The following is an 18,001-nucleotide window of genomic DNA, read 5'->3' on the forward strand; positions in this document are numbered from 1 at the left end:
CCTGGACTTGTTATCTTTGAATATATGTATCCTGATTTATTGGTGTCGCCCCATTAAAAAAATAAAATTATTAAAAAAAAAAAGATTTGTCACTTCAACTAAACGGAAAATTCCTCTATTAATGCCTTTGGTGCCTAGCACAGTCCTGAGTGTATCATTATAAGCATACGCTGCTAGTACCATCTTAATTAGCTTGGGCATTTTACTTTATTCTTATGATTTTTCTTTTCATCTATAGAAACTTTGCTTAAGTATCTCTCTTTTCTTCCAGAGCTCACTGACCTTGCTATTTGCTCCATTCAATGCATGATCTTCGCTGTACAACTGAAATATATGGAACCTGGAGTTTTCTTCAAATCAGGAACTGATTCCTTTAATTTCATAAAGTCTTAGGTTAATTTCTGTCTTTTGTGGTAAATGTATTTTTACAGGAGGAATTTTATTTTCCTTGTGATGGAATATTTTGGATGGTCAACTTCTCTGAAATTCAAGAGTTTTTTAAAACACTGCAGTTTTCCTTTCACTGAGTGTGATGTTTTTCCCTTTTTTTCTCCTTTTCTTAAGCACAGGAAATGAGGTATAGATAAAAGTGGAATGACACACGCTTTTTAAAAGGCTACCCTGGTCCTGACCTGGAATGCTGAGGTTACCGGTTTGAAATCCTGGACTTGCCTGGTGAAGGCACGTATGAGAAGCAACTACTATGAGTTGATGCTTCCTGCTTCTGCCCTCCTTCTCTCTCTCTCCCTCTCATATCTGTAAAAAATCAATAAAGTCTTTATTTTATTTATTTATTTTTGGTGTAAAAAATCAAGTTTTATTTATTTTATTGATTTTTAGAGAAAGGAGAGGGAGAGAGAGAGAAGGCAGGCAGAAGCAGGAAGCATCAACTCATAGTAGTTGCTTCTCATATGTGCCTTCACCAGGCAAGCCCAGGGTTTCGAACCCATAATGTCAGCATTCCAAGTCGACGCTCCACAGAGGCGGATTAAGGTCGGTTGAGGTCCTGGGCACAGAAGAAAATACTGGACCCCTTAAAAAAAAGAGAGAGACCAGGAAAATAAAAATATATGTCAACTATATTTTTAAATAAATAAAAAATATTATTACTACTGTTACAATTGCACATATGAAACCAAATTTGATGTCATTAGAAAAAAATGTAATGTTGGGGTTTTTGTGGGGCCCTTCAGAAGTTGGGGCCCAGGGCACGTGCCCAGTGTACCGCCATTAAATCTGTCTCTGAGCCTGACCAGGCAGTGGCATAGTGGATATATCGAGCATCGGACTGGGACGTAGAGGACCCAGGTTCAACACCCCGAGGTTACCAGCTTGAGTGCAGGCTCGTGTGGTTTGAGCAAGGCTCACTAGCTTGAGCAAGGGGTCACTCGGTCTGCTGTAGCCCCCTGGTCAAGGCACATATGAGAAAGCAATCAATGAACAACTAAGGTGCAGCAACAAAGAATTGATGCTTCTCATCTTTTGCCTCTCCTGGCTGTCCCTATCTGTCCCTCTCTCTGACTCTCTCTGTCTTTGTCACAAAAAAAAAAAAAAAAAAAAATCTGCCTCTGACGCTCCATCCACTGCGCTACCACAGGTCAGGCCAATTAAGTCTTTCAAAACATTAAAAAATAAAAAATAAAAAAAGGCCACCCTGGGATGGGTGTGGCAAAGCAAAAATTATGGTGCTTGCTTCCTCTCCTGCATAAGCAATTTAGCTCTGCTTAAGGCTATTGTGGGAGCCTCAGATTTATAAATCAAAGGAAACTGCAATCAAACCCAGAATGGTTTCCTTCATAGAACAGTAGGAATCATTTATTAAGCACCTCCTGTTTGTCAGATACAATGTTGAGTGGCTTTATATATTATCTTACCCCCGTAATCAAATGAATCACAATCTCCATTTTACAGAAAACTGAAGCTTTGAGCTGCTCAGTAACTTGAACAACTAGTAAATGGTAGAGCTAGAGTATGGTTGTGGAACTGGTTCTAAGACCTCTGCTCTTTTCACCACACCTTACAATGCCAATGCCTTTCATTGCTAGGCATTCTCCTTGGGGAATGTGGGGGCTTGCACTCATGACTTTGGCAGGTGTCGGGAAGGGAAAGAAAGGACAGAATAATAAAATGTTCAAGTGTATCTGAGGAGACTTGACAACATCTGTCTCCTGCATACAATTGCTCTGGGTTGACTTACTGGATGCTCCCACTCTGAATGTTGAGATTTCAGTGTACACCAAATTGGCACTGTCCCTTTTGTTATGGAGTATCTGCTCACATATCTTGGTAGGTGGAAGGAAAGCTGGTAATTTTTATCTTTGTCAAGGCTCAGCACAAAAACACAGCATGAAATAATAAATAATATGTATATATGAAATTTTTTAAATTTATTTTTATTTATTTATTTTTACAGAGAGAGTGAGTCAGAGAGAGGGATAAACAGGGACAGACAGACAGGAACAGAGAGATGAGAAGCATCAATCAGTTTTTCATTGCGCGTTGCAACACCTTAGATGTTCATTGATTGCTTTCTCATATGTGCCTTGACCGCGGGCCTTCAGCAGACCGAGTAACCCCTTGCTGGAGCCAGTGACCTTGGGTTCAAGCTGGTGAGCTTTTGGTCAAACCAGATGAGCCCGCACTCAAGCTGGCGACCTCGGGGTCTTGAACCTGGGTAGTCTGAATCCCAGTCCGACTCTCTATCCACTGCGCCACCGCCTGGTCAGGCTATATATGAAATTTTACCTATAAAATATATTTATCACAAAAGACTCTGTCCATAGTTTCATTGCTGTGCTGATGTATGAATTCCAATCTTTAGTACTTATCTAAACACCAGTTAATAGAAGGAAATTCCAGTGTGACAGAGTTTTGACAATCCCTCAGCATTATCTCCAGCAGGAGCTAGTTATGTTATGCTCTTCCAGGAAGGATGTAGCTCTGTATGTAGGTTTTAATCCAGCAGTCACTCTCTTTTCTAGGTGTATGTGGAGATTCCCTGACTGACATTTTTTGAGGACCATGAAAGGAGAGAGAGGTTAGTTTTCCTTCTCTATTTTTCTTCACTTAAGAGAGTTTAAATATACAATATTCTCTTAGTAATTCTTTTTAACAATCTAGAAGTTTCTATGCATATTTAACTGGTGTTTTGTCCTCAGCTGGGCAGTTTATTAATTAGTATCTACCACCAACCAGATCTTACGATGTAAATATGTATTATACAATCACAATGAGGATAAATTGTGATTTATGTGTTAATAGATTAAATTTCTCTCATATCATTTAATATTGGGATATTTAAAATGTTCCTATAAATCAGGATTTTTTAAAAAAAAAATCAGGATTTTAAAAAAGAATATTAATTTAGTGGGAGAATTGGGTGCAGTTTCCACTGGCCCTGACAGTTCCTCTGCTATAGAAAGAACTTAAATCTGGAATCTGATTTTAGAGTCTCAGCTCTGCCTCTTGTTTTTTACCTTGGAGAGATCACTTCCTCTCTTTACTCATCTATAGAATGAGGATAATTTCCATACCACAGTGTTTTTATGAAGATTAATGGCAGAAATATAACAACTTTTCTACAAAGACAAAATTGGGTTTAAGGTGAGGAACTCTCTCAGAAGAGAGTGGGGAGGTGCTTTTTGTGGAGTTTGAGCTAAGCATTTATTAGTCATGTGGCCCAAGTATTATGTACGGTAGGTCTTGAATACCTTTCCCCCAATTCTGTTTCCAAAGTCCAGGCTTCCCCACCTGGGTGAACTCAACCCCAGGGATAGTCTGTTTTCTGTTCTTGTTTCACTTCCCCCACACTGTAAAATTTGGAGAATGTCCCAGTAGACCCTGAGCTCTGCGTCATCAGGTGTCCTGATTGGATTCGACTTCCCCACACAGTGGGACACTCCTGCTTAACAGCAGGCTGGCAGCCTCTTCGAGACTACTCTTGAGGTGGCTATGAGGATTCTACTCATCAGTGCTGAGACCAACTGCCACCAGAGGAAAGACACAACCGACACACAAGTTAGTTGCAAGAATCACGCAGGCAGTTTATTACTCACAAATCCTTTTGGCGTGCTTGGGTACAGCTTAAAGGGGCCCCGTTGGCGTGCTCCTCTTGGCTGTCCTTGGAGCTGTGTGGAGTCAGTCCACAACGCTGGAGTCTGGGCGACTACTGCAACAAGGGGCCCCTTAGCTTTAGTACCTTTTCTGGCCTATGCCTTCTACCAGGTGTCAATCTACAGGATTACCACCTCAAATCACCGTTTTGGGAGTTCCTCAAAGGGAACCCTTTTTATGTTAATCTAAAGAAATGTCACATCAAGCCACTTTATTTTTTTGAGAGAGACAGAGAGAGGGACAGATAGGGACAGACAGACAGGAAGGGAGAGAGGAGAAGCATCAATTCTTTGTTGCTGTGCCTTAGTTGTTCATTGATTGCTTTCTCATATGTGCCTTGACTGGGGGGCTATAGCAGATGGAGTAAACCCTTGCTCAAGCTGGTGACCTTGGGTCCTCTACCTTCCAGTCCAAAGCTCTATCCACTGCACCACCACCTGGTCAGGCTCAAAGCCACTTTTAAGGTGTTCCTAGGAAGCTTCTTGTTTTATGTTATCCTATAGTTATGCCATCTAGCCACTTTTTATCTATATATAACTTCACATACACACACACTAACTGGGCCCTATGCGAAAGGCAGAGTCTCCCTATCATATCTGTACACACTAGATTAATTCCTATCCAGACGGCATAGCATTCTTTACTTTCCTTAATTGCTTTTAATATTATATCCTAATTTATTTCTATATATCTTCCATATTTTTCTATATATTTAATTATTATAACATTATATTACTGTAACAGAGACACCATTCCTTCATCTTTGTTATCCCTCTTAAAACTGCTCATTGGTAAGTGCTTAATGTATTTGATACTAGACAAGGTCTTTATACGGGTCCTGGATATCAGCACAGTGAGTCAGGTTGCGAGTGAGTAACAGTGGCAGTTAAGTTAAAGCCAATTTCAAGTGCTTCCTTCTCTCCAAAGGAAAGAGCAATGTTGTTTTTCCTGAAAGAAAAATCTCAAATCGAACTGGGCCGCTGGTGTTCAGCCCAAAGCCCGAAAAGATACAGGTGCAAAGTTGGGCAGGGGACATCAGTTAACCTCATTTTGGTTGTGCGCTGGCCGGAGTCGTAGGGCTTTGGTTTCAACAGGAGCGCCCGTCCCACCCACCCCTGTAGCGGGTGCGGGGCAGTCTGTTGTGTTTCGTCCCCCTAAGCCGCTGTGCCCCGGCTTCTGGTCTTGAGAGATGCAGATGAAGTGGTGTGAAGGGTTGGGCCTTTTTTTTTGTTCCTAAAAATGCAACGAACAAAAAAAAAAGTACAACAATCCAAACCCAACCGTCTTGTTGTGCGCCGACCTCCTTCCTGGGTGGCTCTCCCAGGGCGACCCCGCCTCCCGCGCCCTCAAGCCCTGCCGCTCGCGTCCCCGATGCCCTCCGCCGGTCCCGCGCGCTCCGCCCGCCTCGGGCACGGCGCTCGGCGGCGCGCGCAGCCTTTAGCAGAAGCAGCGGCCGCGGGTCCCTCCCCTCTCTAGGAGCACCGCGCAGGCGGCGGTTGGAGACACTGGAAAGACCCCCGCCTCCCCTCTGAACCCCACACTCTGGGTAAAGGCAAGACCCGGGAGGCAGCACAAAGGCGAATCCCAGCCGGGAAGGCGGACCGAGGTGCCGGGAAGGCGGACCGAGGTGCCGGGAAGGAAGGCGGCGGGGTGGGGCTGAGTCGGTCCCGCGAGTCCATTTTGCAGCCGCGCCGGGCGCGTAACGCGAGGTCTGCGTAGCTAGACCGGCGGCCGCGCGGCTCCGGACGCGGCCTGGAGAGTCCGAGCTAAGTACAGCCGCCGGGCGCCTGTCGTGGAGGTTGGGGACTTGTCCTGCAGGGACGGACCTGCGTGTTCGGGGGCTGGCGGAGAGCTCGGCCCGCGCTCGAGTTCCGGCAGCACGGCGCAAACCTGCGGGGCTGGGGACGGGGAGTGGGGAGCAGCGGCCTGCTGTGGGCGCCCGGGGCAGCGGGGTCCACGCCGTTTTGAAAACCTGCTCCGCCAGCGAGCGTGCTCGGCTCCGCTGCCAGCGCCTCGGGATCGCCTGGAAAAGAGAAGGCGACTGTGAACCAGAACTGAGAAGCTCCTTAGTGCAGAAATCTCCAGCCTCCCTCATACTCGGACATTTTCACCAGGTCCTAGCAGGCTGGCTTTGTGGGGACAGTTGAAAAAAATTGAGGATTAAGACTTAAGAATCCTGTACAAATTAATGCTTAACACCCTCTTTGTTCTTTCTTTGCAGTAGCCTTTGTCAGTTCCAACGTGGAAAAAAAATAATCCCAACCAGATTCCTTTGCTCTGGGAAGTAGTAATTCTGACGAATACACCTGCTTTCAGGGACAGAGGTAAACTACAACACATTTTTCTACATTAAAAAAAATAACACCCTGTTTCTTTAGGCCTAGAACTATGTGTAGAATATACCCTTGTGGGTGACCTTTGTTCTTTTCATATTTTTGTCGAAAGTAAAAAACAGTAGATTCCAAACTTGGAAATTCTTTATGTGGCAATTACCTGAAATGTATTATAATCCAAAAATTTATATTGCAAAGGAAAGGGACGATCAGCAGCATCTTTCCCCCTTCCCCTCTGCATGCTGCTAGAGCTAGTACAACAGCTTGAGTGTTCTCTTATTTTTTCTTCAATTTTTAAAATTTATTTTTATTTAGAAATTAAATTTAATGTGACATTGGTCAATAAGAATACATACGTTTCTGCCTGACCTGTGGTGGCGCAGTGGATAAAGCGTCGACCTGGAATGCTGAGGTCACCGGTTCGAAACCCTGGGCTTGCCTGGTCAAGGCACATATGGGAGTTGATGCTTCCAGCTCCTCCCCCCCTTCTCTCTCTCTGTCTCTCTCTCTTCTCTCTCTCTCTCCCTCTCTCTCCCTCCTTTCTAAAATGAATAAATAAAATAAAATAAATGTTTAAAAAAAAAAAAAAAGAATACATACGTTTCAGATGAACATTTCTGTAGCATTTGAACTGTTGCTTGCAATGTGTGCCCGTCAAATCATTTGACCCAAAGTCAAATCATTTTCCATCAGTCCCTCTACTGAGTGTTATTTTAATGGAACTGTTGATAAATGGGTTATACTTCTGTATTATACAATAAGATACATTCCTTCAGGCTATCCTATCTGTCCCTAAATATACCACATTTTTTTTCACCAGCTGATATACTAAACCACCCTGCTAAGTCCTTCCATAACATCAGGTGATTCTCTTCATTTTTTTCTACATTTATGATAGGTTGGCTACCTGGCCTTCTGCTACAGCATTTATTCAGACACTCCCATTTCCATGAAATTGCTTTGTAGCTGTTATCCTATGTAATAACGTACTTTGTTTTCCCTTGAAATTACAGTTCAAGAGACCAGGTATCTTTTAGGACTTTTCTTGGTTAATATACTCATGCTCTAACATAACATTTTAAATGTATTTACAATTTTCAGTGTTTGTACACATATTTAATTAAACCACCTTATACCGTTTAGCAGTTTACAAGATTGTCACAAATTAATCTTTACAAGAACAACATTATGAAGGTATGATAAAAATTCTTACTCAATAAAGGGTAAAACTAGTGCTTGAACCTACTTTCAGAAGTAGATTCATTGTTCTTTCCTCTGCAGTGGAGAGCCTGTTACAACCTAAATTGTAAAAATCAGAATTTTAGAGGGGATTTAGAGAGACCCATGATTAAGCTGCTCCATTTTTTTAATGAAGGTACCAAATTCTTGACCCACTTCCTGGATAGTGCTAAGATCTAAGATTTGGGAAACTCAGACCCTGTGCCTAGCTTGCTGTGTATGACAGAAATCTCCATGGTGGGAAAGGGGTTAGTTTTTTCACTTGTAAAGTTAGGTGCTTAGCTAGATGATCTCTAAGATGTTTTTAAAGCTCAGTACTTCTATTTTATTTTTTCCCCTTGACTTTATTACCATATATTTCCTATACAGCTAGTGCTCTACCTACGACCACGATTGGTTCTGACAGACTGGTCATAACATGATTTGGTCGTAAGTTGAGTAGGCTATATGTACAGTACTGTGAAATGACGTTATAAAAATCTTTAAGTCATGTTTTATCATAATTTTCTTTCATTATTGTTATATATCATAATTTTCTTTGTTCATTTTATGCCACTTGTATCATTTCTACACCATTTTGTTTCTTATTTTAACATTCGTCAGGTTTAAGTAAAACAATGCATTACCAGTACAACTGGTTTAATATTTGCAAAGACAGTTTCCTCTTGGTAGACATCTTGGGAGGGTTTTTTTTTATTTTTTTTATTTTTTTATTTTTTGTATTTTTCTGAAGCTGGAAACGGGGAGAGACAGTCAGACTCCCGCATGCGCCCGACCAGGATCCACCCCACCAGGGGCGGGCGACGCTCTGCCCACCAGGGGGCGATGCTCTGCCCCTCCGGGGCGTCGCTCTGCCGCTACCAGAGCCACTCTAGCGCCTGGGGCAGAAGCCAAGGAGCCATCCCCAGCGCCCGGACCATCTTTGCTCCAGTGGAGCCTTGGCTGCGGGAGGGGAAGAGAGACACAGAGAGGAAGGAGGGGGGGGGGTGGAGAAGCAAATGGGCGCCCCTCCTATGTGCCCTGGCCGTGAATCGAACCCAGGTCCCCTGCACGCCAGGCCGACGCTCTACCGCTGAGCCAACTGGCCAGGGCCGGGAGGGGTTTGATGAAAACTATCCAAGACACAAAACACAAATTGCTGTACCGAGTCTGGGATAACAGTTGAAATGGTGCACAGGGAGATGGTAGTGCTGCCGGAAGCTGGTCCGCACTGTCGTACGCCCAGCTGGGCAACGCTTGCTCTGCCAGACGCGAGCAGTCCTGGCTAGTGATTATAGTCTTAAAGTTGAATGGTCATAAGTTGCATAGGTCCTAAGTCGATCAATATTTGTATATATTGGTAATACACCGACATATACTAGTATTAACTGCCTTAAACTGTTCTGTATTTTAAACTTGGATAGGTATGGTGAAATATGCCTTGCTCTTGGGTTTTTATTAAGCTTTATAAAAGTATGGTTCTTTTGTAAGGTCAGGAACTGCATGGAGAGGTGGGGCACTCATACATTATTAGTTTGAGTTCATAAAGTGGTGTATACCCTTTCTGGAGGGAAACTTGGCAGTCTTTTTAAGAGCCTTAAAAATGTTTCTCTCTTTGATCCACATAACAATACATTTAAAGGTATTGTCTAAGGAAATAATCAGCTGTGGACCAAGATTTTTCTACAAGATGTGCTTAAATTAAGTGTTATAATACTTAAAAAATAATCATTAAAAAAAGAGCATATTTATAAGGTATACTAGCATGTTTTAGAAGAATAAATAATGATAGAAGAGATGCATGTGATAAAATAAGTGAAAAAAGTAGATACAAAATTGTGTTACGCTGCTGGTTTTGTTAAATATATGTGTGCACAAACAAAAGATTGGAAGAAATATGCCAAAATGATAATTGTGGTTATTTCTTGCTGATGTATTACGAGTGATTTTTTCCCCCTATATTTTCTGAATTTTGTATCACAAATTTATAATTTAAGAAGACCATAAAAACTTAATTGCATGGATAGCCTCTCCTACTTACGTACGACCTTAACTCTCTGTCCTTTTTATAAGGTATTTATCATTCCTTTTACAGTAATAATATCTTTGTAAATGTGCTCTATTTCTGAATTTAGGGCAGGAACTGACTTTTGGCCTATACTTAATCTTTATAAATATCAATAAAACATTGGATTATCCCTTTTTGTTATTGAAAGACACTGCCATTGTCATTCTCTTGACTTGGGACTCTAGATATTAGAATGGTACTAGCAGAGTGCTATTCTTACCTCTTAATAGTTTACAAGTGTCCTTTGATATACAAGAGTTATATTGCATTAAGCCTTCTATAAAGCAATTCCCATAATGTGACCTCTTTTTAATTAATTTCCGTAAGAGGTGTAGATATATTTCTAAGGAAAAGTAGAATTACAGTTTTTTTGCTAATAGTGTAAATTATTGCCTTTTCTGTGTCTTTTTTGTTCTCTAATGGGATTTGGGCGGAAATCATAGGTAATATTTTGAATAACTTTGTACTAAAGAAATTAAGTTTTGTAGGAAAGCTTATTTTAATAGATTTTTATTAAAATTAACTTTTGTTTAAGAATGAATGAATAAATGAGCACCTTCGGCATTGTAATCATTTTGCTTTGATCATTTAAAGAGAAAGGATTTGTAGGAGGGAAAAGTCTAATACACAGGTTAGCTTTCACTTCTGTTTTGTGAGTCCTTTCCTTATACCTTTATAAGTATTGGCTTTTCTTTCCATTTTTAATATTTTGGTTGTCGTGTTTTGGTTTACATGTATAGAGACTGTTCGTGCTAAGTACCCATTCCAGGTTGGATTGATAAGGCAGTTTTCCTTGAGTGCAGCTACATTGCAAATTTGCTTAAAACTTAAATTCATGGCGATGTTATACACCTGTACATTTGTCAGAATTCACAGAACTGGCCTGACCAGGAGGTGGCGCAGTGGATAGAGTGTCAGACTGGGATGCAGAGGACCCAGGTTCGAGACCCCGACCGAGGTCGCTAGCTTGAGCGCGGGCTCATCTGACTTGAGCAAAAAAAGCTCACCAGTTTGGACCCAAGGTTACTGGCTCAAGCAAGGGGTCACTCGGTCAGCTGAAGGCCCGTGGTCAAGGCACATATGAGAAAGCAATCAGTGAACAACTAAGGTGTTGCAATGAAAAACTGATGATTGATGCTTCTCATCTCTCTCCATTCCTGTCTGTCTATCCCTATCTATTCCTCTCTCTGACTCTTTCTCTGTCCCTGAAAAAAAAAAAAAATTCACATAACTATACACCAAAGAGTGAATTTTACTTATGTAAATTAAAAAGTATGTTAAAACTATAAATATATTAGGAACGCACAGTCAAAAACCATAGAGGTGGTAGACAACAAGGTATATATTTGTTTACTTTCTTTGCTTGTATAAAAATTGGGAAATTTTTAATTGGTGGGAAAATAGATGTTAGTCTTTCAAAATTGAGACCTTTTTGGTTTTCAGAAACACAAAGGAAGAAACAAATGTTGGAAAACTTGTTTGTCTTTATACACTTAATTTTACATTGGTTAAGGTGAAATTTTATGAGTGAACAGTAATTTTGTTTACATAATAGTTTCTTGACGTGAGTAGAACTTGATTTCTATATTGGGAAGAAATCAGTCGTCGTCCCCCCCAGTAGCTGTGTACTTTAGTTTCTTTGAAGGAGTAAGCTTTATTAGATTCAGTTTTTTTGTTGTTGTTGTGGTTAGCCACACTAAGAAAAGGATCTATAAGCCCTGGCCAGTTGGCTCAGCGGTAGAGCGTCGGCCTAGCGTGCGGAGGACCCGGGTTCGATTCCCGGCCAGGGCACACAGGAGAAGCGCCCATTTGCTTCTCCACCCCTCCGCCGCGCTTTCCTCTCTGTCTCTCTCTTCCCCTCCCGCAGCCAAGGCTCCATTGGAGCAAAGATGGCCCGGGCGCTGGGGATGGCTCTGTGGCCTCTGCCTCAGGCGCTAGAGTGGCTCTGGTCGCAACATGGCGATGCCCAGGATGGTCAGAGCATCGCCCCCTGGTGGGCAGAGCGTTGCCCCTGGTGGGCGTGCCGGGTGGATCCCGGTCGGGCGCATGCGGGAGTCTGTCTGACTGTCTCTCCCTGTTTCCAGCTTCAGAAAAATGAAAAAATAAAAATAAAAAATAAAAAAATAAAAAAATAAAAAAAAGAAAAGGATCTATAAATTCCTTTACTTTGAAGCATACTCTTCATGCATGAGACTAAAAAATCTTACTGTGTATTTTCATTTAAAACTTCTGAGGTAACAAACTTACCATGGTTTCTTGGATTAGAATATTATGTCTCACTTTTATCTAAAAGTCAGCCGTGGAAGTGGTTACATAGTTTTGTTCTAGAGAGAGTTTTGGGTATAAAGCTAAGTGAAGAAGAGAAAATGAAAGTGCTTAGTTTTTAAAGTGAATGAAAATAAGAATCTTTAAATTATAAAGAATTTTTTTAATTTAAATTATAAGCTATTAAAAATGAAACAAGAGCTATCATAATTTTAATGCAATTTGTACAAAAGGGACTTTCTAAATAGTGTTTTTTCCTCTGTTTTATTTTAAGAGCTATAAGTTCATTATGGCTTTCAGATGACTGTTTATTATTTCTGTATTTTCCTGTGTGTATCGTTTCCCCTTTTCCTTTTGATCATACTTGATTGCCTTAAAATTCTTTTTGGCTCCTATTACAGTATCCCTCAGTTTTCTCCAAAGTTTCTTTTTGCCTTGGGTGCCCTTTTTCTTATCCCAACTGCATATCCTTTTATTTTCTTATTAAATATGCTTGGATAGCATTCTCTGGAAATATTAACCTTGCAATGTAAGTAAATTGGGTTTACTTTCTTGAATGCTGCCCCCATTACTTTAGTTTCTACTGCCTACTCCAAAATCTACCCTGAGGATAGAATTCTTTGGTGAAAGATAGCAGTGGAAGTGATAATGTGTAGAACAAGACTAGGATTTAGGATTGGAGGATAGTCCAAAGTTTTCCTTCTCTGTTGTAGAGAGTTGTTTTATAGCTACTTGGTAGCATTTTCCTAGCATACAGTTTTCATAGCCATTCTCTTTTCAGCTCTTCAAAAGTTGTATGATTTATGTCACAAAAGATTTTTCAGAAAAAGTTCATCATACATTTTCCATATGGCACTAAATTTGACAGAACAATCTTTGCTTTAATCCCACATATATAGGGTGGGGCCAAAGTGGGCTTACAGTGTTCATATGGAAAATAATGCAATAATTAATCAATAATACAAGAATAAACCCTTATGTTTCACATACTCATAAATGTAAACTTACTTTTGGCCCACACTGTACATCATATATGCTCATAATTTAATATAAACTAGAAACTAGCCCTGCAAACTCAACTTATCTTTTAAATACTATTTATCTTCTAGATTGTAGCTCTAATTGTGACTTAAAATTACTGTTAAAAATTATTTACTAACCCTGGCCGGTTGGCTCAGTGGTAGAGCGTTGGCCTGGCGTAAAGGAGTCCCAGGTTCGATTCCCGGCCAGGGCACACAGGAGAAGCGCCCATCTGCTTCTCCACCCCTCCCCCTTTCCTTCCTCTCTGTCTCTCTCTTCCCCTCCCGCAGCCAAGGCTCCATTGGAGCAAAGTTGGCCCGGGCGCTGAGGATGGCTCCATGGCTTCTGCCTCAGGTGCTAGAATGGCTCTGGCCACAACAGAGCACCACCCCCTGGTGGGCATGCCGGGTGAATCCCGGTCAGGCGCATGCGGGAGTCTGTCTGACTGCCTCCCCATTTCCAGCTTCATAAAAATACAAAAAATAATTTAAAAAAAATTATTTACTTATTTTTTATTATAAAATGGCCTACAGATCATTAGGTCCTATTTTTTATTACTTTGTTGGTAACATGATATATATTCAATATGTGTGTATGTGTATGGTGGTAACATAATATATGTGTGTATGTATATTGTATATATATACATATATATATGTATTCCTAAGTAAAACTGAATGAGGAGAAATTTAGCACTATTATTGATTTTAAAACTTTGGGGAGGCCCTGGCTGGTTTGCTCAGTGGTAGAGCATCAGCCCGGCGTGTGGAAGTCCTGGGTTCGATTCCCAGTTAGGGCACATAGGAGAAGTGACCATATGTTCTCCACCCCTCCCCTTCTCTCTTTTTCTTCTTTCTCTTCTCCTCCTGTAGCCATGGCTAGAATGGTTTGAGCAAGTTGGCCCTGGGCACTGAGGATTACTCCATGGCCTTGCCTCAGTTGCTAAAATAGGTCGGTTGCTGAGCAGTGGCCACAGATGGACAGAGCATACCCCTGTTGGGGGCTTGCCAGGTGGATCCCAGTTGGGGTGCATGTGGGAGTCTGTCTCTGCCTTGCAGCCTCTCACTCTCACTAAACAAAAACAAAACACAAAACTTTAAGGATAGAACTTTTAAAATGTATTCATAAGCTTGCATTGAGAATTGGTATTCTCTAGATCAAGAATTTCAAATATTTTGGTTTCAGACTCATTACATTCTTAAAAACTGAGGCTCCTAAGATGTCTTATGTGTGTACAGTACAGTATATATTTACTATATTGTAAATAAGAATAGAAAAATTTTAGGATATTAAAATAACAGTGATAAACCTGTTACATGTTAACATAAATAATTTGTGAAAAATAACTTTCTAGACACATTTCTGAGAAGAGTGGCACTGCTTTACATATAGATCTCTAATGAATTACTGTATAAGACATCTGGAATCTTTCATCTGCCTCTGCATTCCACCTGTTTGCATTAAGTTATTTTGGCTGAAATATACAAAGAAAATCAAATCTGGTTTTGCACAGATATATAGATGGCAAGGGAAGGAATATTTTAATAGCCTTTTCTGCTAATTGTGGATCTTCTTTGATACTATACCAAAACTCAATAAACAGTAGTTTCTTAAAGATAAGTTGCATTATGGAATCTGAAATCATATTTTTGAACATTGTGGTCTTTTGATCTTTTACCCATGCTTGATTTATAACAGTCATTGGTGATTTGAACCAGTTTGTTCACTGTGTCTGTAAATCTCCAGATCTTGACATTTTTCATTATACAAGTAATCCCCCCCAAAATAACCCAATTATCTTCACTTACTCATTAGAAAAAAGTTTTTAATTAATGGGAAGCTGTCAAGCTCTTAAGTGGCAAACAGTGTTTTCCAAAAGTCTAGTTTCATTCAAAAACTCAAATTTTATCAGTGACAAGAAATAGTCATTTTTTCCCTTAAAATGATGGGCTCATTTTGTTTTCAAGAAAATGTCTGCCAGATACCTAAATCTGAATGGCCATAGTTTTGTTATTCATTCTGTCAGGTAAAAATGGTGTTTCATGACAAAAGCAGTTGGTTAATTTCAGCTTGCAACTCAATCACATAAGCACTTTTCCTCCAGGCAATTATCTGATCTGTGTGTCTGTGAGTATCAGAAATGCTGTGTATTTACATTCCTATTCTGTCACACAAGAATTAAGATTTAGTAAAATGAGCCAGACCAGGCAGTGGCGCAGTGGACAGAGCATCGGACTGGGGTGCAGAGGACCCAGGTTCAAAACCCTGAGGTTGCTGGCTTTAGTGAGGGCTCGTCGGCTTGAGCGCAGGGTTGTTGGCTTGAGTGTGGGATCATAGACATGACCCCGTGGTCACTGGCTTGAAGCCCAAGTTCGCTGGCTTGAGCAGGGGGTCACAGGGTCTGCTGAACTCCCTCAAGTCAAGGCTTATATGAGAAAGTAATCAGTGAACAACTAAGGTGCTGCAGCGAAGAATTGATGCTTCTCGTCTCTCTCCCTTCCTGTGTGTCCCTATCTGTCCCTCTCTCTGTCATAAAAAATAAAATAAAATGAGGACCTGACCTGTGGTGGCGCAATGGATAAAGCATTGACCTGGAACGCTGAGGTCGCTGGTTCAAAACCCTGCACTTAACTGGTCTAAGGCACATATGGGAGTTGAAGCTCCTGTTCCTCCCCCCTTTCGCTCTCTCTCTCTCTCTCTCTCTCTCTCCTCTAAAATAAAAAAAATAAATAAAATGAATAATTTTACTGCTTTATCAGGAACATTCTTAAACTGGCTACCCCATTTGATGTGGTGGTGAAGAACACAGACTAATAGTTTGGTACCACATATTGCCTTGTTTGATTCCTGCTGAGGCTCCTGCAGTGTCTGCTCATCATTGCTCTTTACAGCACAATGGTCAACACGGTGCCAAAAGCAAGTAATATCTCAGTATTATCATGAAAATAGTATTGACCTCACAAATGCCCTGAAAGAATCTTAAGGTCACCTAGGTTTCTGCCCACCACATTTTGAAAACTGATGCTCTTGAGAGTACAAGGTGGCTTTGATTACTGTTCTGGTGGTATAAAAAGACAGAATTCTCTAGGGAAGAATGAATTGCAACTCGTTTTTATGATTCTAATAATTGTAATTTTGCCTTTGAAATAGAAAAAATGCCATTTTAAAATAAAAGTCCGCATGAGAGTACATGGCTCGGATTTATATTTCTGTGCTGCTCTTTTAAATACCACATTTTATAATTGTGGGCCCAGACTAAAGAGCTCTTTCTATTCAGACACTGAGTAGCTTTGTTTCTGACGGTTAGTAGTCAGCTCTCTGTTCTAAACAATCAATTGGGTGCTGCTGGCTCAACTTGCAGTTGTCCTAGTCCTAACCCTGTCTCAGCCAAAGACTGTTGTTGGAAAGCCCACACAAAGGCCTTGTGTATAAGGGGCCCTACTAATAAGGAGCATGTTCTAAACCCAGCAGATTAAATCTGCTTTGGTGTGCATTCCCTTCCCAAATTTCTTATTTATTTCCTTTGTTTGCTTTGTTATTTAAGTGAAAGATCATTTTTAATGTCCATGAAGATAGTTTCTTCTAATTTTTATATAGTGTAAGTGGAGCGGATTACTGGAGTAAAATAAAATGTTTATTTCTCTGTGGTAGGATGTGATGGAGCTGCTTGAAGAAGATCTTACATGTCCAATTTGTTGCAGTCTGTTTGATGATCCTCGAGTTTTGCCTTGCTCACACAACTTTTGCAAAAAATGCTTAGAAGGAATCTTAGAGGGGAATGTGCGGAATTCACTGTGGAGGTCATCCCCATTCAAATGCCCCACATGCCGTAAGGAAACCTCAGCTTCTGGAGTCAATAGCCTGCAGGTTAATTATTCCCTGAAGGGTATTGTGGAGAAGTATAACAAGATCAAGATTTCTCCCAAAATGCCAGCATGCAAAGGACACTTGGGGCAGCCTCTCAACATTTTCTGCCTGACTGACATGCAGCTGATTTGTGGAATCTGTGCCACACGCGGTGACCATACCAAACACATCTTCTGTTCTATCGAAGATGCCTATGTTCAGGAAAGGGATGCTTTTGAGTCTCTCTTTCAGAGCTTTGAGACTTGGCATCGGGGAGATGCTCTTTCTCGCTTGGATACCTTGGAAACTAACAAAAGGAAATCTCTACAGTTGCTGACTAAAGATTCAGATAAAGTGAAGGAGTTTTTTGAAAAGTTACAACACACATTAGATCAAAAGAAAAATGAAATCCTGTCAGACTTTGAGACCATGAAACTTGCAGTTATGCAAGCCTATGACCCGGAGATTAACAAACTCAACACCATCTTGCAAGAACAACGAATGGCCTTTAACATTGCTGAGGCCTTCAAAGACGTGTCAGAACCAATTATATTTCTGCAACAGATGCAGGAGTTCAGGGAGAAAATAAAAGTAATCAAGGAAACTCCTTTACCTCCCTCTAATTTGCCCACAAGCCCTTTAATGAAGAACTTTGATACCAGTCCGTGGGAAGACATAAAACTAGCAGATGTGGATAAACTTTCTTTGCCTCAAGACACTGGCACATTCATTAGCAAGATTCCCTGGAGCTTTTTTTTAAAGCTGTTTGTGGTAGTCATTCTGCTTGCCCTTCTCATTTTCTTTGGTCCTACTATATTTCTAGAATGGTCTTTATTTGATGAATTCTCAACCTGGAAAGACCATCTTTCATGCTTCGGTTCCTATCTGACTAAATCACCTGATTTTGTAGAACAATCAGTTTTTTACTGGGAACAGGTGACAGATGAGTTTTTCATTTTCAGTGAAAGATTCAAGAATTTTACTTTGGTGGTGCTAAATAATATGGCAGAATTTATGTGCAAGTATAAACTGTTATAAAATCTGTTTCAGGTGCATAGTTCTCTGTCTTTTGTGAGACATTTGTTAGAGAACAGTGGTAGTTCAGATTTGGTCAAAGATTCCAGTCAGATATTTTCCT

At 40.8% G+C, this 18,001-nt stretch overlaps 1 protein-coding gene across 6 annotated transcripts; it reads left to right on the forward strand.

Moving 5' to 3' along the window:
• The first annotated feature begins 2,989 nt into the window (after positions 1–2,989).
• TRIM13 (tripartite motif containing 13) lies at positions 2,990–17,920 on the forward strand. 6 transcript variants are annotated; one of them, XM_066234817.1, is made up of 3 exons: positions 2,990–3,037; positions 6,335–6,437; positions 16,669–17,920. In XM_066234817.1, the coding sequence occupies exon 3, from the start codon at positions 16,675–16,677 to the stop codon at positions 17,899–17,901; it is 1,227 nt and encodes a 408-aa protein (XP_066090914.1). In that variant the 5' UTR covers positions 2,990–3,037; positions 6,335–6,437; positions 16,669–16,674; the 3' UTR covers positions 17,902–17,920. The 6 variants fall into 6 exon arrangements, with proteins under 6 accessions (XP_066090914.1, XP_066090910.1, XP_066090912.1 ...); XM_066234813.1 differs by lacking the exon at positions 2,990–3,037 and adding an exon at positions 4,916–5,740; XM_066234815.1 differs by lacking the exon at positions 2,990–3,037 and adding an exon at positions 4,916–5,719.
• Positions 17,921–18,001: the final 81 nt, after the last annotated feature.

The sequence above is a fragment of the Saccopteryx bilineata genome, chromosome 6 (genome assembly GCF_036850765.1).
Source record: "Saccopteryx bilineata isolate mSacBil1 chromosome 6, mSacBil1_pri_phased_curated, whole genome shotgun sequence".
Lineage (NCBI taxonomy): Eukaryota > Metazoa > Chordata > Mammalia > Chiroptera > Emballonuridae > Saccopteryx > Saccopteryx bilineata.